At 44.7% G+C, this 22,736-nt stretch overlaps 1 protein-coding gene across 10 annotated transcripts in view; it reads left to right on the top strand.

Annotated features, from left to right (window-relative positions):
* Nucleotides 1-22,736, top strand: part of PDE8B (phosphodiesterase 8B) — a 247,221-nt gene that overhangs the window by 162,236 nt on the left and 62,249 nt on the right. For 4 of the 10 annotated variants that reach the window (XM_517695.9, XM_016953109.4, XM_016953108.4 and 1 more), the window contains exons 7-10: nt 1,452-1,530; nt 6,019-6,159; nt 7,665-7,753; nt 9,924-9,984. In XM_517695.9, the coding sequence (XP_517695.4) occupies nt 1,452-1,530; nt 6,019-6,159; nt 7,665-7,753; nt 9,924-9,984 (370 nt within the window). The remainder of the gene's footprint in view (nt 1-1,451; nt 1,531-6,018; nt 6,160-7,664; nt 7,754-9,923; nt 9,985-22,736) is intronic. The other 6 variants (XM_054684284.2, XM_016953110.4, XM_054684285.2 and 3 more) reach the window with 2 other exon arrangements.

The raw sequence follows: 22,736 nt of genomic DNA, 5'->3' as shown, positions 1-22,736 counted from the left end.
GAGCATGTTACTGTACTGAATACTGTAAATACTTTTAACACAATGGCATTTGTAAATTTAAACATAGAAAGGCACAGTAAAAATGCAGTATAAAAAGATTTAAAATGGTGCACTTGTATAAGGCACTTAGCATGAATGGAGCTTGCAGGACTGGGAGTTGCTCTGGGTGAGCTGGTGAGTGAATGGAGAGGGAACATGAAGGCCCAGGGCATTATGTGTATAGGACTATAGACTTTATCAGCTTTGTACTCTTAGGCTACACAAAATTCATTAAAACATTTTCCTTTCTTCAATAGTAAATTAGCCTTAGCTTACTGCTACTTTTTAACTTTATAAACCTTTATATTTTTTAACTTTTTCACTTTCTTAATAACATTTAGCTTAAAACACAAACACATTTCACAGCTGTACAAAAAAAATTGTTTCTTTATAACATTATTCTGTTAGCTTTTTTCTATTTGTAAATCTTTTTTTTTTTTTTTTTTTTTTTTACTTTTTCAACTTTTTTGTTAAAAACTAAGACACACTTTGGCTGGTGCCTACACAGGGTCAGGATCATCAATATCACTGACTTCCCCCTCCACATCTTGTCCCACTGGAAGGTCCTCAGGGGCAATAACACACATGGAGCTGTCACCTTCTATGATAACAATGCCTTCTTCTGGGATACCTCCTGAAGGACCTGCCTGAGGCTGCTTTACAGTTACCTTTTCTTAGTAGTAGAAGGAGTATTTTATCTAAAACAATGATAAACAGTATAGCAAATACATAAACCAGTATCCTAGTTACCTCTTATCAAATGTTATATACTGTACATCATTACTGTATTGCTACACATTTATACAGCTGATAGTTTAGTGGGCTTGTTTACACCAACATCATCACGGACACGTGAGGGTGTTATGTCTGCTACGACACCACTAGGCAATAGGAATTAGGTTATAATCTCGCAGGACCACCACTGTATATTGAGTCCATTGTTGAAATATCGTTATGAGTTGCATTACTGTATCATAAATTGAGTAATTTATAAGCAACAGAAATGTACTGCTGACAGTTCTGGAGGCCGAGAAGTCCAAGATCAAGGTGCCAGCAGGTTCTGTGTCTGGTGAGGGCCTGTTCCTCATAGATGGCACCCTCTCTATGTCCTCACATGGCAGAAAGTGCAAGGGAGCTCACTGGAGCCTCTTTAATAAAGGCATTAATCCCATTCATGAGGATGAAGCCCCACTGACTTAGCCACTTCCCAAAGGCCCTGCCTCTTCATACTATCACATTGGATGTTAGATTCCAACATATGAACTGTTGGGAGACATCAGCATTCAGACCATGGCAATAACAAAAAGTACGTAGATTTGATGAACCTGGTATCTGTTTACTTTGTTAAATTAACAGATGAAATGTGAATGGTTTTCATAGAAGAACTAACTTCAATCTTTTATAACTTTCAGGGCCTGTAATTCAGTGTTTACAGCATTAGATCACTGTCATGAAGCCATAGAAATAACAAGCGATGACCACGTGATTCAGGTATGGAAAGAAACCACCTCTATCATTAACATTCAAAATGAACCTTTCAGGTTTAAGCCACACTTTTTATCAAGTACTTTCCCATCATCCTCATGTATCAGCACATTTTCTTAAGAGAAATAAATATCAAGCTGTGCAAAGAATACTGATAGACTTAAGAATTAGATATTCAATAAAGAACAAAAAATTATTACTTCAGATCAGAACCTGCAATTTCTTTGACAGAAATGGGGTTTAAAAAAATTTTATTTTTTTGAGACAGATTGTCACTCTGTCGCCCAGGCTGGAGTACAGAGGTAATCTTGGCTTAGTATAACTTCTGCCTCTCAGGTTCAAGTGATTCTTGTGCCTCTAAGTAGCGAGGATTACAGGCATGTGCCACCACACTCAGCTAATTTTTATATTTTTAGTAGAGATGGGGTTTTACCATGTTGGCCAGGCTGGTCTCAAACTCCTGACCTCAAGTGATCCACCTGCCTTGGCCTCCCAAAGTGCTGGGATTACAGGCATGAGTCACTGCACCCAGCTAGAACCGGGATCAATTCTTTTGACCATCTGTGAAGACACTATTGACATAGAAGTAAGTCAGAATGGTACAGCAAATGCTTATTAATGTCTAGGGAACAGAGTATTTTCAAAGACATTCATTTGTTTACCTGCAGTGGGTATCCTAATTACAAAGCATTCTTACATGAATGTCATCCTCCTAAGGAAATGTGCGTAGCAGAGAAACCTTTCAAGAAATGAGGTGTTCTTATTATAATTGTTGGAAAGTAAGACATCTGTATTTGTAAAATACCCTGAAATATAGACTTTCCACGAATTGGTGCTTGCCTGCCTGCTGTTGGTTTGCAGAGTGGCATGGAGTGTGAGGAGCACTTATCAGTAGGGCACCAAAGACAGTGGGCAACACACAGCGAAGCCCACAGCAGAAGCCTCACATTTGTCTGCCCTGAAATCTTCCAGTGCACACATACACACCTTGTTCTCATACCAGACCAATAGCATCAATAGCCCACCCTGTCTAGGCCATGTCATCAGCACTTTCATTAGGTTGTCTCATTTCTATTCAGTAAGGGTAGGAAAGAGACATCATTGCCCTATAGTGCAGATGAGGAAACTGAGTCCCAACAAGGCCAAGGAACTTATCCAAGGAAAGCCTTAGTAATAAATATCAGAACTAAAATATGTAGTCATGTCTCCAAAGCCTTCCTACCTGGTTTCCTGTTTAGCTGTATTGTTAGAATATGTTTTATGGCTGCCCCGTGAAATGTATCTGAAGGCTTCCTCGTGTTGCTGGCTATTAGTGGCCCACCTGCCCACAGGTCTGCCTCTTGGACCTCAGAGAGAGCCAGACGTGTTTCTGTTACAGACCAAGCACAAAAATCCCACATCTCTCCCACTTATATCCCGACTTGGACAATCAATTCTATTCATGAAGCACATTTTCTTTGCACCTCCCTGTTTTGCAGTGTGCAGCTGGATTTGATTTCAGAAATGAGGAGAAGGGGCTCCCTGCCCACTAGCCGCCCCTCCACCTGTAATCTAACAAACGACTTCTAGAATAGGGAACAGAGTCTTTCATTCTCCAGTTATCAATTGGTGGTTAGAAAACCTGTATCCTTGGGAGAGGTAATATTGTGATGGTGTCACATTATGATATTAATCATCTCCCAGCCTTTGCGATGAACAGGAAGAAGCAGGAGCATGAGGCCAGTATAATAGATGCCTGTAAAGGAGAGGTGGAAGGAGAGTCACTGCCTTTAAAGGGAAACTTGGATTCTGAAAGAAGACCTTACAGCTTTTTTCTCAGGGAACCTTTCCATCCTCCTTTAGAAAAATGTATCAGCAATCTGTAGTATGGAACTTAAAACAAGAGGAAGGAGGAAGGAGCGGAATAGAAGATGTTATATGTATGGTGAAATTACCTATGTGCTATAAATTTTGAGGATGTCATCATTGGATGGGATAGTTAATATATGTTCTTACTTGATATCAGCATCCTTTTCAGGGCACTCCAATCAAATAGTTAGATGCCTTTTTGAATACAAATCTTCAGAGGTCAAGTAGCAGCACTTAAAATTTAGAAGCAATATCTACCTATCTGTGTCTGTCTATCCATCTGTTATCTATCCACCCATCCATTCCTCCCTCCTTTCCTTCCTGTCTTCCTCCATGCCCCCATCTATCTAAACTCTATATATATTTGCTTTAAAACACTTAATTGTTACTTACCATATACTAGGCTCAGTTCTAAGCATTTTACACATACTCATTTATTTCTTAAAGCAATCCTGTGAGTCAGGTATCACTATTGTACTCATTTTGCAGATGAGGAAACTGAGGACCAGGGAAGTTAAGTAATTTGTCCATGGTTTTGTAGCTGGTAATTGGCAGAGCCAGGATTTGAACTTGGGTGCCTTGGCTCCAGAATCCATATCTGGGAGTAGCTGCTGCATTCTGAGGTTTCAGGAACCCTGGTGTGAAAGAAGGGCCATGACTTCTACCCAAATTTACAACTTAATAGGGAAGGCAGAATGAACACACATGAAAAGGTATGAGAATATGGCTAACAAATAAAGAAAATAATATATTCTCTAATATTTTCTATTCATTCCTCAAATAGTTAATAAACAGTCCTGAGTATCCAAAGATCAATTCAAAATAGCCTTTGCCCTTGAGGAGTTGAATGTCCACTGGGAGAGAGAGAGATAAACAAAAATTTAAATTCGGTGTAATAAGTCACTGAAAGTCTGCACAGGCATCAGTGGCAGCTCTTGGGAGTGGACTAGGTAGGGGAGTCAGGGAAGGCTTCCTGGAAGAGAAGAGGGATAAATTGGAGTTGGAGAGGGAAAGAGACAGGGAAGGGTATTATAAGCAGAGAGAGCACGTGGGGAAAGGCCCGGAGATGAGAGAGACATGCAGACAGCTCAGCAGCCTGCAGAGGTGGTCCCGGGAGGTATGAGGCTGGCTTTGTGAGCAGGGGCTACGTTGTAAGTGATGACCTTCCCTGCCTAGGGAGGGCCCTGAGTACTACATGTCAGTGATGGGGCCAGGAGGGGGTCTGGAGATCCATGAAGACAATATCAGGCCCCCTTCTCTTCAGTCACCCACCAAAGGCCTGATGACCAGAGCATCTTCCAAACCCCTTCAACTCTCAGGGTTGATCGTGTTAATAGAAGCTGTGTCTCCCAAGGAACAGCTCCCCAAGTGTCCCTGTGCCACCCTGTTCATGACTGCTGCCATCGCAGTTGAGGGCAAGAGTGATTACAGTTGGTTCGAACATCTCCGAAGCAGCAGATGGCTGCAATTTAAGCCCAAAGAAATTCATGACCCAGATGCAGTCTGTTTACATTTTCCCGACATTCTTCACCGCTTCTCTCTCTCCACTCAGCCCCCATCTGTGATCTTTGAAAAGAAATCAGAGGGTGGGACAGGACCTGGAGTCATCTAGGGTCATGGCTCTAAATTCCAGGACCCCAGGCAGAATTTTGAAAAGAAACCTCTGAGTCTGCTGGCCCCAGAATCTGCCGAGGGGAGCTTCACACCCGCCTGAGCCCAGCACTGAAAGGGCTGCCTCCTGCCCCAGCCATTTAACTGAATTTATTGTTCTGATTCTACTGGTAGTGTCCCCAAACTGTAGCAAACATTGATCAATAGATAGTGGCAATTGGAAAGGAGACATGAGAAATCCAGTTGTGGAGATGTGCATAATACAAGCCGCCACTGTTGAATGGAGTTCTTATTTGTTCATTTGTTTGTTTATAAGAGACAGGGTCTTGCTGTGTTGCCTGGGCTGGAGTGCAGCGGTGCAATCATAGCTCACTGCAGCCTCAAACTCCCAGGCTCCAGTGATCCTTCTGCCTCAGCCTCCTGAATAGCAGGGACTACAGGTGTGTGCCATAACACCTGGCTAATTTTTTTATTTTTGTGGAGGTGGAGTCTAGCTGTGTTTTCCAGGCTGATCTTGAACTCTTGGGCTCAACTGATCCTCCTGCCTCAGCTTCCCAAAGGGCTGGAATTGAATTACAGGCATGAGCCACTGCGCCCAGCCTGAAACTTTCTTTTTTTAACTACAAACTTATGGACCCAGTCCTAATTTATTTTTATTTCTTTTTTTTTGTCTGAGTTTTTCCTTATTCATGGGGTGGTAGATGGTGAATGAGTTCCCCAAGAGGCTGGTACTGCTAGATGAGGGCTTCCTGTTTTTTTCCTGCTGAAGTTTCTTCTGATTTCCTACAGGGGATCAGGATGGCAGTTGAATGAATAAATTGCTGCCAGGAAGGAGGGAACTCCTCCAGGAAGGGTTTGGGGATGGAGAGGGGCAGCAGGACCTGGCCAGCTAACTGCATTAGAGAATGTTTGCCCTGGGAACTTCTTGCTTGATATTCCTCTGGGTCCCAACAAGTCTTCCTACGGGGCACACAGACATTTCATGAACTCTGTCTTGTGTCCCCGCACTGATCTGTACCCACCTCCCATTAACAGTATGTCAACCCAGCCTTCGAAAGGATGATGGGCTACCACAAAGGTGAGCTCCTGGGAAAAGAACTCGCTGATCTGCCCAAAAGCGATAAGAACCGGGCAGACCTTCTCGACACCATCAATACATGCATCAAGAAGGGAAAGGTGGGTTACACCAGCAAAACCAATCCACAAACCCTCTCCCCAATGCACTTTTTTTCCTGAGTTTTAGAATTTCATCCTTAAGATTAGCTTTTTAAATAATGTCATAATTAAGTGAAAGATCTATTATGTTTGCAAAATGAGTTCATTTTCAAGTTAACTTTGGAACTCAAGTGAATCTGGTGCTTATCATTATGGTACAGAATCTGGTGATTTTGTGTGAAAACATTTCATCCTGTGCATGAATATGTCCCATCTGCCATTGCTGGAATATCGTGGGTATCTCTGAGCAGAGTTCCACCCAGAGAGCTGTTGTGTTTTTTCAGTCTATCCAGTGTTTGGGAGACTAGACATATTTAATACCAGTATTTATAGGTAGGCCAGGTTTTTTTCCCAGTTTTCCTTTTCTGTTCTCTGATCGCTGTTCAACATACATTTGTAGCTTCCTCCTCCCAGCTGCACCTGTTCCTCCAGTGGCTTCCCCTTCATCTGGGTAGATGAAGGTAATGATGGAAGTCTGAGAGGAATTTTCCCTGAAGCCCTCTCCTCCTGTAGAGCACTGCCTCTCATTGCTGGAACTGCCTGTGCATTTTCTGTTAAGCATTCAGAATGCTTCTTCACATACAATTTCTTTCATCTTCCTTTCTGTGATGTGAAGTAGTTAAATAAGCCCTGTATCCATTTAATAGAGGGAACATTTTAGAGGGATAAGATAAATTTGGATTATAGATGATGATCAAAATGTTTTTTTAATTGAGGCAATGAGACCAAAAAGGAAACAAGACATTGTTAACTATTCCAAAAATTGTTGCCAAAAGAATATAGCCACATATACCAAGGTGCATACCAATTAGCCACCTTATGTGATAGAGGGGGCAAGAAATGGCTGCAGGGAATCGGAATCTCAGTTTCTGATTAGCCAAACCTCCCATGTTCAGAGAACAGGAACCGATACTCTCCCCTTGGCCTCTTTCACAGAAGCTAAGAGGAGCCAGAGTAACCCCCGAGAAGCCTTGGCTGGGGGGCCCGTAGGATGTTAGGAAGATGATGGGCTTCAGCGAGTGTTAAGTAGACATGAATTTATACGCAGATTTTCTGCATCCTCATGTGGGCAAGTTACCTAGACTCTCTGAGCCTCAGTTTACCCACCTGTAAATTTAGTATGATAATGCCAAGTTCACAGATTGCTGTGAAGATTTTGAGAGAGATCTCCAAAGAATCCCTTGACCTGGTGCCACAGCAGCCATAGGGCTGAGAGCAGAATTCCACCCACAGGTCAAGTGTCCTGGAAGCTGGGACAGACAACCTGGTGGTGGATATGTGGATCTGTGGTCTTGTTTTCACACATGTGGCCACATCAGCATTGCACTGGGTACAACAATACAGCAGGCATTGGGAAATGTAACGAGAGCATGTGGGAATGTTCCTTCTCAGCCTTCTGAGACCCTCTGCAGGAGCAGCTGTCATCCTTGACTGAAGGATTTTAAGAGCTCTCTTTGTCCATGTAGGAGTGGCAGGGGGTTTACTATGCCAGACGGAAATCCGGGGACAGCATCCAACAGCACGTGAAGATCACCCCAGTGATTGGCCAAGGAGGGTGAGAGCAAACTGTTCAACTCTTTTAGCTGAAGATAAAGACTCAAGGCCCTCATGGGGCCTTACATCCACAAATGCAGTAGGGTTGTGCTGAATGTAGTAGTATAGATCGAGGGTGCTTCCACTCAGCCGGCAGCAACCCCCAAACATGGTTTTCCATGTCTTTTATGAAGCATCACCCCAACCTCCCACCTCCACCTGATCACCTATGCCTTCTATCATTCCCAGTGTGTTCTAAAGGGGCTTGATTTCTGGGCTTCCCTTTCCCCATAACAACAATGATCTCCTGCTGGTGCTCTCTGGCCTCTGCACTCAGTGCATAGGGAGCCAACCTTTTCTCCTGCTTGAGGCCCTCGCTCCATGCTGGTTCCTCCAGGCCGGTTCTGGACTTGTTCCTTGGAGGCCCACTGTTTATGGAGAGAAAGGTGTGTCTGACCAGGAGCTGAGGGCATCTCAATCCACTGAATCTCAGATTACCAGAGAAGCTTCTCTCTTTTGTGGAGAGATAAGAAAAATATGCAATTCCTCTTCCTTCCTCCAGTTAAATTTTGTGAGATTTACAAAGCCAAACAGGACCCCCTAACCATACATCATGGTGAGCCGTGGGGAGCCAGCCTGAAGGTCAACACCAGGTTCATAGCTTGGGTGTATAAGGAACACAACGTTGTGTGACATGTCAGAAAAAGATGAGGCCACAGTCATCCTGCCAGTAACTGGAACAGGAGCCCCACCTGTGACTCTTAGGACTACCTGAGTTTCTTGCAAATTGTTGCATGAATAGAAAACGAGATGTTTCATAAAATCAGCCAGGTATTTGTAATAGCTTATTTTCCCTCCAATTTTGGTTAGTTTCAAAATTGCTCTCCCATCAATTCAGGCTACGTCCCGTCAATACCACCTGGTATTTCATGCCATTTTGTAATTTGAAGCTCCCTTTTTGCTTCACTCTGGATGATGGGGGCACTGACAGGCCCCTGACCGAGGTTGTGAGCTGGAGAGAGGCTGCCCCTCGGCCCTCCTCCTGAGCAGCCTGGCCTCAGCGTGGCCATTCTCACCCACAGGCAGTGCTGAGAACTGTGGGGTGGAGATGATGCCCGTGACTGTCATGTTGTTTTTATCCTCATCCTTATACCATCTCCTCAGAAAATCAAAGCTAAGAATCCCTTTCTGTGTGTGTGACCAGAATCATTAGGCAACCAAAGCAGAGGAGACATGCTATTGCCTGGTAATTTCCAACAGAATACACTTTTCTGGTCTCTCTGATTTTACAGATAAGAAAAAGAAGTTCTTTTGTCCAGACACAATTTCCAGTGTTATTTTCCCTGTAATTGTAGGCAGTGAGCTATCAGAGGCAATTCTTATTAAAAGTAGGGAAATTTTACCTCTTCCTAGTTGGGTGAAGTTTATTACAGAGTAACCAGTATTTTATATCCTCTTTTCAGAGGCCTACAGAGAAAAGTGAACCAGGTAAAGAGAGAGAGAGAGTGGGATACCCCACGGGCTTCTGGGGGCAGAAAACCTAATGTAACTCTCTGGATTTCATGGTTTTACTCTCAGTAAAATATTGACTGTGAGCTGATTTTTGCATGGGGCTGAGGCACCTGTCATCTTTTGCCCGGTTTTCCTTGTGACAATGATAAAGAGTGAGACTGCCCACTGAGTTTCAGGACCCAGTCCATGACCTTGAAATGAGAGGATTTTTATCTGCCTGAAAAGTGCCATTATTATGACAATTATAGTGTGAAAGAATATGGGATATTTAATATAAAAACAGCAGCCATGAAATGTGGTCATTGTCCAAATGAATCTTTTGTAGCTATGCAATTATTAGTATCAGCAGAATTAAAACTAATTTATTTGTAGCAGCATTTTATCCTATCAACTGAAGATATCTAGGAACCACACTTTAGGAGTCAGTTACAAAATAAGATACCCATTAGGGAAGTGTTTCTGAGCCCTCTAGGATGTATAAAGGAGGCCCAGTTTCCAAAGGCATGTGTGGGCTCTGTGTGAAAACTGTGTTTTCTGTAGATTGAGTCTTGCTTGAATTTTAAAACTGCCCTAAGACGAACCCTGGAGTTTAGCTTTAAGAAGTCTGTTGACATTTTTATTTGCTGATTTGTTGAATCATCTCATATCTGACTCGCTAATAACTGATTATTTGTTATTAGGAAAATTAGGCATTTTGTCTCACTCAAGAAACTGTGTTGTACCACTGACAATAATAAGCAGGTACGGTATCAGCTCACTTCGTTTGCTCTGTCTGTTTGGCCGTGCGTCACCTCTGTTCTCTGCTTATCTCACCGCTGTTCTCTGCTTGTCTTTCTCCATGTCTAATTGTAGCTGCCAATTAAGAAGATTTATGGGAAAATTTGGTTCCTCTGACAAATCTTTTTATTTCCCAGCAAACCTATATCACTTTATTTGTAGTGCACATCGGTTATGATTTAGCTTGTGGCTGAGGAACTCTCTAGACTAATATATGAAGGCATAAAATTTTTCCTCCAAATAAAAAATGTTCTATTTTTATCTTAATTTCTTAATCATTTGGAAAGTATATATCCATTTGAGCATTGCACCCCTACAAATTCATATCAAAAACAAGAATCATTCCAAATTAGTACTGCAATTTTTTCTTACCCTTACATCATACAGAAGAATACATCTGGATGTTATCATCTGCAGTAACAGAATTTTAAGAAGCCACTTTATTTAAGAACTTTTTAAGGTAATTTTGTAATGGAGGGCAACATTGGTGTAGGTATTTTTTCTATTTGATTAGTACTTTTACTACTGGATTATGTGTATTTTCACTTCATGCATTGTAATTTGTAGATTAACAATTACACAACAAACATAATTATCAGTGATCTATTTTTGAAAACTTACAACATGTGGTCTTTGATTTTTATGAGGATTTTAAAGAGGGACAGTATCTCTAAAGGATTTCAAGGGCTTCTGTGGCATAATCCATTTTAGTAGAGGATGGCAGAGATGTGTGAAGTGCTGGATGAGAAGGTGAAGCCCAGCCAGGCCTGGAGATCAACTGGAACCAGCAGGACGTGAGTAGACAGTGGGGTGAGCCCAGTGAGCCCGTGAGGGTCTTCAGTCGGTTGTCTCAGGATATCAAAGGGGTCCATGTCCATGTGCTCCTTTATAAGATATAGTTCTAGATAAAGTCCTTCCTCCAGCACTGAGAATCTCATCTGAAATCAGGATGTTTTCACATAATACCATGAAGTCATGCAAGAGGCAAGTCCTTGGAGACCTCTGGTAAAGGAAAGAATGGCCTTTCATAGGGAAAAAAAAGGGTTCCAACAGACATTTTGCTACATACCAGGAGAAAGAATGAGTTCTTCATAAGAGCTGACGCAGGCAGAAAGAGAGGGACAGGACACCTGGTGTCTCTTTCGAGACAAACTTCTGAACACAAGCAGTGCAGACCAACATTTCTTGGCTGTGGATCCACAGTAGAGGACACAGGTCCACTGGGGTTCATTCATTCTCATGCCAGAAATTGACCAAGCACAGTTCATGTCCAGTTCATGCCTTTCCCCCACCAACTCAGCCTTGCTCCTCTTCCTTACCTTCTTTCTCACTTAATGACAGGGACCCCTACTCTCCCTGTCACCAGTCTCCCTGCAACTCCATGTGCCCAAGTCCTACCAGTCCTTCATGACCCAGTGCAAGAAACATTAAGTATCACCTTCTTTCTGAAGGCCCCTGAGGTACCCTCTTTGCTTTGTATCACCCACCAACCACCGCCATCATCTTCACAGCTATTTGCGTGCTAAACTGCCCTCTCCCCTCTAGCAGGGCCACTGGTCTGTGCTGTCCTTGTGTGCCCACACTGCCTGGCATGTAGTAGGCCCTCAAGCTGGTGGCTAGCGTTAATGAAACTGAATGTCTCAGTCCTGGCCTCCTGCCAGCTGTAAAGCCCTCCTGCCTCACAGGGAGAGCAGGCAAGCCTTTAGCACAGGACTTTAGGATACAGGGGTGGGGGGCCACCTGCTTTTTTTCTGAGGCTCTAAGTAGAAACGCCTTTACTACCATGAATTAGCTGCTGCTCCTAGAAAAGAGGAAATGCAGAGCTCGGATACCCTGAGCCATTGACGTCACCTAATGGTACTGCACAGGCCTGGAGAGACATTTAGATTTTCTAATAACAAAGCATTTTTATACCTCTGGCTAGCTACAGTGTTTTTCCTCTTCATCGAAGGAGGCTGCAGCGAATGGCAATGGGATCTGTGCTGGGGAGGGCACCTGTCTGCAGGCGGTTCCGGTGGTGTGGTTTTCTGGGGTTTAGCCCTGATGTCAAAATCGGCCCATGGGTTTGCATTTTAACAAGGTGTGACGTGGTAAGCCAGGCTGCTCTCTCCTGGTAAGGCTTGCCGTCAGCAAAGATCCCTTTTCCTGTATGAGCCCTGTAGCTTTTTGCCAAGAGGCTGGAAATGCTCAGTGAGGTTTGTCTGTTGTCTTCCTCTCCTCTGCACACACACTTTCTCCCCAAATATGTGTTAAACACCTGTTCTGTGCTGGCACCAGGGACACAATGCATCTGCCCCCAATGTCAGGGAGGCCACAGACAGGTAAACAGAATAAATAGAATGCAGCACAGAGGAAATGTGAATTAAGCACTGGAGAAGCTCAAAACCCAGGACCTAAGGAGGCTGTCTGGGATTTTTAGCTATTGTGTAAGATAGGGGCCAAGAAACTAGAGCCTGCAGGCCAAATATGGCCTGTTCTGTAAATAAAGTTTTATTGGAACACAGCCACACTCTCTAGTGTGTTGCACCTCTGGCTGCTTTCATACTATGGTGGCAGAGCTGAGGCCATGTGGCCTGCAGAGCTTAAATATTTACCCTCTGGTCCTGCACAGAAAAAGGTTGCTGACTTCATTTCTTGAAGATAATTTTCTTTCTTGGATGTTCCATTTTCTTAGGCCAGCAACAGTCTGCCCTGACCTCCCAGAAGTACCCCTTCTCCCCTTCATACACGTCTTTGGGCACCTTTTGCCTTCGTGCCAGCCTCTGCGTCCTGTCTCAAAGCCTATCTCAGCCCCTGCGTACTGGTGCGGACACGAGAACCTAGGTCCCCTGAGGCTTTTTCCTTTTCACAAGGACAAAATCCAAATGCAAATTCATGGCTCAAACTTCAGAATTTCAAGGATCTGCAACCATGGTCCAAGAGTCATACTTGCATAGGGAAAAAAGGAGGCAGTTAGGGCCCTGACATTATATCTGCTCTTGTGTCTTGTTTTGTTTTGTTTTGTTTGAGACAGAGTCTCACTCTGTTGCCCAGGCTGGAATGCAGTGGCACGATCTCAGCTCACTGCAACCTCCGCCTCCTGGGTTCAAGCGATTCTCCTGCCTCAGCCTCCCAAGTAACTGGGATTATAGGTTTGCGCCACAGTGCCTGGCTAATTTTTGTATTTTTTGTGGAGATGGGGTTTCACCATGTTGGCCAGGCTGGTCTTGAACTCCTGACCTCAGGTGATCCACCTGCCTCAGCCTCCCGAAGTGCTGGGATTACAGGTGTGAGCCAACGCACCCAGCCATCAGCTCTTATTCTTGTTACATTTTTGATGTGGCTACTAGAAGTTTTAAATTACACATGTGGTTTGCATGTGTGGCTCACACAATATTTTTATTGGACAGACCTGGTCTGGACTTTCCCTCCCCTGCCAAATCCTATCACAGATTCACCTCACTTGCCCTTTTGCAGGTGACGGGATGCTAATGAGCTACAGACTTCCTCTCGTTTCTAGCAATGAGTCAGCTCCAGACTCACTGAGCCTCCAGGAAAAGATACTGTAACCAGTTTCCCAGGCCCCTAGGAGGCTTTTACCCTCACTAGAGGACATTCTGATGGGTGCTTAAGCAAACCTATAGAGAATGTCTTTGCGGGGAGATGCAGGGCCCCTTTCAATCATTCTCAAACTGCTGCAGAAAGTTAGGTCTCACTTTCTAGAGCTTGGTGGACAGTGGGGAGTACCATGTCCTACTGAGTGTACTCAGGCAAGGGGACACCACAGCCCTCAGAAAACTAAGCAGAAGTGGGATGCATGGGAGCCAGTGAGGGCCAGTGGACAGTTAGGCACAGTCATCATCCCTGAGTTGTCTGGGCAGCAAAGTGGGGATGGCTTATTCTCAAAGAGACCACACATGCTTAGAAACCCTTTAGCCATGGGTTGAGATGGGTTTCTCAACCATGGGTTAAAGGAGATGGTCAGCCTCCCCTAATTAAAATGACCTCCTGCCCTTTTGTGGGAACAGAGCAAAGCTACCAGTTGACAGCTAGTAAGATTTTTTTTCCTGGCACAGCTTGGCTTCACCAGCGTGTCACAGAGGAGACTGCCCCACAGTTCTCACCAGGATCTAGGACCTTCTCTCCAAACCCAGCAGGTCCTGGATCATGGGCCTTGTCTGAGATGTGTGCGATCTGAGTGTGACCAACAGGCTGTTCCACCAAGCACCGTTGGTCGATTTCTTTCTTGCCTCGCAGGACTGTGCTCACAGCCCCCTGAACCCACAAGGACCCAAGGACTCAAGGACTCTGTAGTTGCTTGTGCCCAGTACTACAGGAAAGAGGCAGGCTGACGCCATCTTTCTTTTCTTCCTCCCTCTTTTGCCTTCTCTCTTTTATCCACACTCTACCTTCAGTCACCTTCTGTAGGCCTCCAGACAGTCCACAGATTTTCCCATCCAGTCCTTACACCTTCATGGACCATCCTCTCAATGGGTTTCTGCTGCCTACAACCCTTGGGGCCCATTCTGGTTCCCACCACCAGGCCAGCCTTCTCTTGGGTGTGTCCTTGGCCTTCACTGCCCCCATGCCTTTACTCTCCCCACATTTGCCCATTTCTGTTTCTCTCACCCCTTACCTTTCTAGGGGTGGTGTGGCCGATGGGCCTTCTCATGATTTGGGGCCTTCTCCTCCAGCTTCTGGCAAACCATGATCCTTAGCACTAACAGAGTCTAATATCTCATGGCATTCTCAGCAGAGCTGAGAGAAGAGGGTGGTGGGGGTTCTGTTCATTGCTAAGTAGTGATAAAAACAAAATTTCAATTTGTCCTAAATTCCCAGTACTTGGCTCTTTTACATGGTTTTAAATAGTGTGGACCTTTTGTTGCTTCCCTGTCCTTTAGGACTCAACTCAGCTTCTCTTCCCCCCAGGAAATCTTCCAAACCTTCCAGCCCATGTCTCTACCCTGCAAAGAGGGAGCAGGGACACTTTTTGTCTGCACCACCCATTGGATCATTAATCTTATGCTGCTTTGGGTGAGTTCTCGCCTTAGGGCGGGGACTGTGGGTTATGCCTCTTCGTACTTCCTATGTATGCCCCATAGACATCAGGAAATTATTTTGAAAACTATTTTTTACTCCTTAACACAATAACCTTTGGATGGCATAGGAAATTAAAGATGCAACTTCTGTCTTATCCCGAATTCTTATTCCATGTAGAGTTGATCTATATGTAGCCAATATATGTCTCACATGGTGTTACAAAGAATAGTTTCTGTACTCTTCCAAGGCACACATCCAAGTGTGACTTCTTTTTTTAAAAATTGGAGAAAAAGGCTACTGCAACTGAAAACATGACTGCAGTTATCTCTAAAAGCAGCTAGTCACAGAAATGTATTTTATGTAATTGGAATATTACTATGATACAGACTTTGTACACGTGCACCTTATTTGTGTGCCCCAAAATATTTATTGACATATTTGGTAAAGCCACAAGGTAAACAAAATTATCCAAATTTTTCCATTTAGCTTTAGTACATATTTACAAGAATCTATTTAAAGAAAGGCCTCTGATATTGCGAAACCACATTTTTTTTTTTCCTGAGAAACCACGTTTGGAACAGCCAACCCCCGAGCAGACATGAATGGAATACCTGCTACACATCAGGGACTGTGGGAGGCTCTGAGGGCACAAGATAAGCAGGGGCTTGCAGCCGGGAGGAGGGGACAGGGGTGGGGGTACTGAGAATCCAGGGGTAGGATTCTGTGTTTGAGAAGTCTTGACTTAGAGGAGGGAGAGACAACTTCACGCTTGGTGGTGATGGTGGCTGCTGGAGGTGATCATGCCAGGCTCTGTGAAGTTCCAGAGCATCTGAAGCTGAGAGGGGGCTCTCTTGGCTTGCGAGGGAAAGGGTAAACCGATAACATTCTGGGCATGTGCACCTACCCTGAGCATGATGTGAGAGGAGGCTGCCTAGTTTCAGGTAGACACAGGTGCCCTTTGCCCTGGCAGAGAAGCTTACCCTCATGGCCGGCAGGACAGCAGGCTGGGGGGTGTCTGCCCTGCACGGATGGGGTTTTTTTGACCCGTCTCTTCTCTCATTCTATCCTTTCTTCTACATCAAGGATGTTTATAAGGCAATGGATGTTTGTTTATAAGGTATCCCTATGGTGGGGATAAGTGGGAGGTGGAGGATGGGAAAATCAGAGGGGAAGAAGCTATAGGTCTGAGCTGGAAATAAAGTGTCTCTTTGTGTGAGACCAGTAATGCCTGCTCACCAGTAATAACCAGCTTCAGCAGGGACCCCCACCACCCCACCTCACCCTTAGCTGAGCCTCAGTCCTGGAGGCCTAAACATAGAGAAAAAATAATTTGACTTAAGAAAAGTAAGATAGACCGCCGGGCGCGGTGGTTCACGCCTATAATCCCAGCACTTAGGGAGGCCAAGGCAGGCAGATCACGAGGTCAGGAGTTTGAGACCAGCCTGACCAACATGGTGAAACCCCATCTCTACGAAAAATACAAAAATTAGCCAGGTGTGGTGGTGGGCACCTGTAATCCCAGCTACTTGGGAGGCTGAGGCAGGAGAATTGCTTAAATCCAGGAGGTGGAGGTTGTAGCAAGCCAAGATCATGCCGCTGCACTCCAGCCTTGGTGACACAGCGAGACTTCATCGCAAAAAAAAAAAAAAAAAAGAAAAGAAAAGTAAGATAGGTTTGGTAATGGATAATGAACAGACATAGCTGAGCTATTTCTTAAAAATTAATGTTATCTATTCATCTCTAATGCATTGAAGACCACTAGGATTTAAAGAGGAGTATTATGTTGGCGTTTGGGAGGAGGGTTTTTTCCCCATAAGTTTAACTAAAATTCCAAAGATTGCACTTCTACATGACTTGTGTCATTCAGACTATTACAAGATTCTGCTCACTCTGGAGGCTTGTACTAATTAAGCCCAAGAGACTTACAGTACCTTAGGCCTGACTTCTGTTAAAGTTTTACTTAATATACCAATTTTTAGGCCACTTACGGGTGTTAGCACTCTATGGAAAATTTTCTTTTTCCAAAGCAACAGTTGGTGGCTGACTTTTCAGAAGGAATTATTCACCTCACATGAAGGAATCAGTTTCTGGCATTTTGCTCAACCTAAATCATCCATTCAGTGAGCATGCATGCCTGCTGGCACTTGGCCCAGTGGAAGATACAGGATGGATGAGACTGAAGTCACTCCTTGCATCTGCTCTCGCTAGAATAGAATCCCTGGCTTGGCTAATGAGACCCCCATTTACCCAGTCACCCCCATCCTAACCTGGGAACCACCTTTAGCATCCTTGCTTTCCTGAGCCCCCTGCATCCTAGAAGCCACTTAGTTCCAAAGGTGATGTCTTTGAAACAACTCTTGACTCCATGTCCACTTCCCCACCCCACCACCACTTCCTTTAAGCCATCATGACCTCTCATCCTACAGAGCCTCATGACCACTCCCTCTGCCTCCTCGTAATGTGTGCTGGAGCCAGTTCATACTGACTTGTGAGAACTGATTGTTTACTTTTCTGGTATTTTGTGATTTAGTGTTAAACCAGCCATTATTTAAAATTAAATTATATAAGCATGCATTTAAGCAAATTTTATTTGTAAGAAGTAATAAGTACTTACATTCCATCTCTTCCCAAGCACATAACTATATTTTACTATCATGTGTGCTCTTGACATTTGTACGTCTGTTTTATCTGTATTATGGAAATGCCAGATAAAGCTGTGCCCTGCACACATCTTCCCAACTCCACATTCAGTGACATCATTCTGGCAGCTTTAAACAGCCATGAAGGGAGTATTTTTAGATCAAGAAAATTGGCAAACTCTACAAATCAGGACCTTTTTTTTAATTGATTTTTCTAGACTTAAAAAAATGATGAAGAAAATGTTAATATTACAAGATAAACTTAAATGTATATCATGTCTATAGTAGTTTCATTGTGAGTAACCCAAAAATATCAAGAATGATTCCCCCAGTATTTACAAACTATTATTTGATTCAACAAAGAAGTTCCTCACATCACTGACAAATGAGTGAAATTTCTATGTACATCTTTGTTATTTGTCTTTCATCTTACTTTTTTTTTTGACATGGAGTCTCGCTCTGTTGCCCAGGCTGGAGTGCAGTGGCGCGATTTCGGCTCACTGCAAGCTCCGCCTTCCAGGTTCACACCATTCTCCCGCCTCAGCCTCCCAAGTAGCTGGGACTACAGGCGCCCGCTACCTCACCCAGCTAATTTTTTGTATTTTTAGTAGAGATAGGGTTTCACCATGTTGGCCAGGATGGTCTCAATCTCCTGACCTTGTGATCCGCCCACCTCGGCCTCCTAAAGTGCTGGGATTACAGGCTTGAGCCACTGTGCCTGGCCCTCATCTTACTTTTTGATGTAAGTGAAAATATCAACTAACATTTATGCCAAGACTCACTCATTCATTAACTGTAACCATAAATTGGCTGCTGATACAAGAGGTCAAAAAAACCAGCAAAAGCATTTTGTGGGAATCCATTGGCTATATAGACTCTACAACCAAGAGTGCCTTATATTTGAATATTGTTTTGAAATTGTGTGTTATACATTCTTTGTATTAGGGATTGGGAATTTAGTTCTTAAAGGGCCAGATAGTAAACATTAGGCCTTACGGTCTCTGTCAAACTACTTAACTCAACTCTGCCATTGTAATGGGAAAGCAGCAATAGATGATATATAAATGATGGGCAAGGCTATGTTCTAATGAAATTGTATTTACAGAAACAGGTGGCCAGTACATACTGACTTGTGAAAACTGATTGTTTAATTTTCTGGAATTTTGTGATTCAGTTGTTAAACCAGCCATTATTAAAAATTAAATTACATAAACATGCAATTAAACAAATGCTATGTTTAAGAAATAATAAGAACAGCCCATCCCTTCCCAAGCACATTACTGTAGTTCACTATCGTGTTAGTAATGTCAAGAGCATACATGATGGTAAGCTATAGTAATGTGCTATGTGGCCATATGCTAAATTATGGCCTGGACCATAATTTCCTGACCTCCGCTTTATATCAGTAAAATGTATAATAAACTTATGTTCGGCTGTCTTTGCTTTTTCAGCAAGCTGGTGGTTAAACTCTTAGCAGCACACTGTTGACTGCTGTCCTATCCGGTCCCCAGTCCTCATTGTGAAGGGCTCAGTGGTGGTTCCTCATCACTGACTAAACCATCATCAGGCATCTTTGAGGAGCACACTCCTGCCTTCCTGCCCCGCTTTCCCTGCCACCTTCCCAAGTCACACTAGGCTGTTTGTAGTTCTCTGGACATGCCAGGCTTGGCCATGCCTCTGTGTGTCACTCCCTCTGTCTAGCGTGCTCTTCCTTCCTCCTGTCCTCCTGGAAAACTCTTGGTCCCCTGAGCCAGGTCAGGAGCCCCCTCTGTGACTGCCCCCGGCCACCTCTCTCCTCCTCCCCGCTGTGGAGTGGATTTGGCACTGACCACACTATCACTGCTCAGCCTGACCAGACCCTCCAGGGCAGCATCATGTCTTGGTCGCTGTGTCCCCATCTCCCACTGATGCTGCTGAATGCACTTAGTAAAGATTTGATCAGTGGAGCTCATGGAAGAGCCTATGTTTTAGTAATCCAAGTAAGATGCCTTTCGTGTTGACACTTTGTATCTGTTACTCTCCAAGTGCATTTCATACATTAACTCCTGCAATCCTTACCACAACTCCAGGAGGGAGATACTAGGCTCCCCTTTCTACAGATGAGGAAACTGAGGCTTGAAGTGGTCAAGAAACCTGTCCAGGTTTCACATGGGATGCGTGTGGCAGAACCAGGATTCTAACCCTAAAGTAGTTAGCAATATGGAAATAAAGGAAGCACAAGTGTATCTTCGGAGAATTCATAAGAGAAAGGTTTCCCTTGCTTGGGAAGTGCGGGGATGACTTCATAGAGGAGGTGTTGACTGACGTGGGTTTGAGCAGTGGATAGAATATGTCACTGTAGGCCGGGTGCGGTGGCTTATGTCTGTAATCCCAGCACTTTGGGAGGCCGAGGTGGGCGGATCACGAGGTCAGGAGTTCGAGACCAGTCTGGCCAACATGGTGAAAACCCATCTCTACTAAAAATACAAAAAGTAGCTGGGCATGGTGGCGGGTGCCTGTAATCCCAGCTTCTCAGAAGGCTGAGGCAGGAGACTCACTTGAATCCAGGAGGCGGAGGTTGCAGTGAGCCGAGATCCCACCATTACACTCCAGCCTGGGTGACAGAGCAAGACTCCATCGCAGGAAAAAAAAAAAAAAAAGAATATGTCATTGTAAGGAGAGGAATCCTCTGCAAAAGTGAAAAGGCAACGAAAGGCAGGAGAGGAGATAATCAAGCATGGCTGGTCCCCTCAATGTGTAGAGTAGGGGAGCTTGAGCTGAGGGTACAGTTGGTGCCCAGGTGCCCACCTGGCTTGGCCTGGCTTCCTCCACAGTCCATACCCTACCTCCAGGTGCTTCAGGGTCCACAGCCACCCCTGTGGGTGTTTGGGCTGAAGTAGATCATGTCATGTGGATGGGCCTGTTTATGTGATGTGCCATGGAAGGGAGTGGCAGGTGGGCAGCTTGGAGGCATGAGTGAAAAGCTAAGAGAGTGAGGTAGCTAACTGCATCCCTACGGAGAATCCTGGGTCTCTTTATGGAAAACTGGAGGCCCAGACCTGCGTAGCTCCTTGAAGGCCATGAGAGCACCTCGTCCAGGAGTGGGCAAGGTTGGGCATGCAGTAATGTAAATGGAGTAGTAAATGTCAGCTCTGACTGCAGCATTTCAGTTCAGCTTTCTACCGCACTTTGGAGGTATGCAGCCAACTGCACCTAAAACCCAGCCATTGTACCACCTGCTTCTTTGTCTATAGGACCCTTTATTTCTAACATGGTCAAAGCACTGTTCATCACATAAGATTAGACTCAAGCGTCTGGATCTTCGCTTCTGTGGTGCCTCATTTAAATAATTTCTAAGAACAAAATTCCAAGAGGTATGGTTTCCTCTAGTGCCATTGCTGGAAAAAGAAGTGAGGAGGAGGAAGAATTTGGAGTGTTCTTCCTTCCGCTTCTCACCCTGGTTTGCTGAAGCCTAGGTTTCCTGGGTGAGATTTCAGAGCCCAGCTCCAGGAAACTGAAGAAAGTATGCATTTACTCATCCTGACCAGCTGTCCCTAAACCCAGAATCACCATGTAAGGAGTGGCTTCAATGGTACTTTTCCTCATTATTTGTTAGTCAAACAAGATGGCTGCAGGATGGGAGGCTGAACAGCTGCAACGTATGTACTGGAGGGTCTGGGGAGGAAGAAAAGGGCCAGGTCTCAGTGGGTGCCATTCGTTCTGCAAGTGCCTATTGAGCACTTTCATAGCAAACACAACCCTGAACTATGGCACGATGAAGAGAAAGCACGGGGGAGCCTGCTCTCAAGCTGCTTTGGGTATAGTAGAGGTTTGTGAGAAGGTTTCAGATCACTGGAACTGTTGAAAAGAGTTTAAGTCTATTCGCAGAGCTTTGGCCCACAAGTTACAAATGAAACAAAAGGCAGATTCATAAGAAGCCAGTTGTAATCCATAGGGAACACTGGACCTGTCTGATGGCTGAAATCCCTACAGGAGGAACGTTCACATCCACCCACTGGTGCTAGGGAAGAGCAGCCCCTTCAGCACCTGTGTTCAATGAGGAGGCGTGTGGAAGGGCTAACACAGTGGCTCCCAACCTTGGCTGCACATTGGAATCACCTGGAGAATTATCAAAGAAAACAACAACAACAAAAACAGAGGCTCTGATAGATTGGGTCTGGGGTGCAGTCTGGGCATGAGGATTTCTGAGAGCGCCCCAGGGGATTCTGATGTACTGCTGAGGGTGAGAACCACCAAATTTCTGAGTGAATTAGATCTGGCGCGATCATGTTATGTTAGGCTAGGGAGCTTTCCTGCTGGACGTCTTGGAGGGGGACAAGACTAATTTGACCAAAAACTCATGTTAGGGCAGGCTGATAGAAGGATGGCCTTTGTATAATTCTCACAAGAAAGACCAGGCCACTGTGGAACTGCCAGGGGTAGGGACCATGCCTTCATCGTCATCATCTTATATCTGCCTCCTAGGTCCTGGCACACAGAAAATATCTATTGAATAAATACTTGCATCCAGGCAGAGAGAAGCCATGGTGTTTGGGTAGCAGCAGTGGTTTCTGAGAGACAGGGGCCTGTGTGTGCCCTTCCTCAGGCTTTGTCAGAGCCAGGGAGCTTGGAGCATAGCTTGGGCTTCCAGAGCAGCCAGTGGCCCAAGAGAAGGCTGACCTGGGCAAAGCTGCTCTCCTCTCTGGACTCAGAGAGCACTGTGATGATGTGGCTCTGCCTGTCTTGTCAGCCATGTTTCTGGCACTTAGCATGAAGCCTGGTGCACAGGAGGTGCTTCCGTAGGGGTAGATGATGTGCTGGGCAGTCAGCCCTCTTCCTGGAACTGGCTTCAGGCACCGAAGCTCCTCTATCTGCAGGACCTGACCTGAAGGCACTTTACTTCCTGATTACAGTGAGATCTGGGGACAAATGCAACAAAAATTCATTCCACAGTCTACATCCCAAGCCCCATTATCTGATTCAGCTGACAGGTTTTTGGGTTTTTTTGTTTTTTGTTTTTGTTTTTTTCATGTCTCTTGCACATTAATGTTTTATGGTTTGAGATTTGATAGGGGAAGT

This window comes from Pan troglodytes, chromosome 4 (assembly GCF_028858775.2).
Source record: "Pan troglodytes isolate AG18354 chromosome 4, NHGRI_mPanTro3-v2.0_pri, whole genome shotgun sequence".
In the NCBI taxonomy this organism is placed as follows: Eukaryota; Metazoa; Chordata; class Mammalia; order Primates; family Hominidae; genus Pan; species Pan troglodytes.
This window is presented reverse-complemented; position numbering and strand designations above follow the sequence as displayed.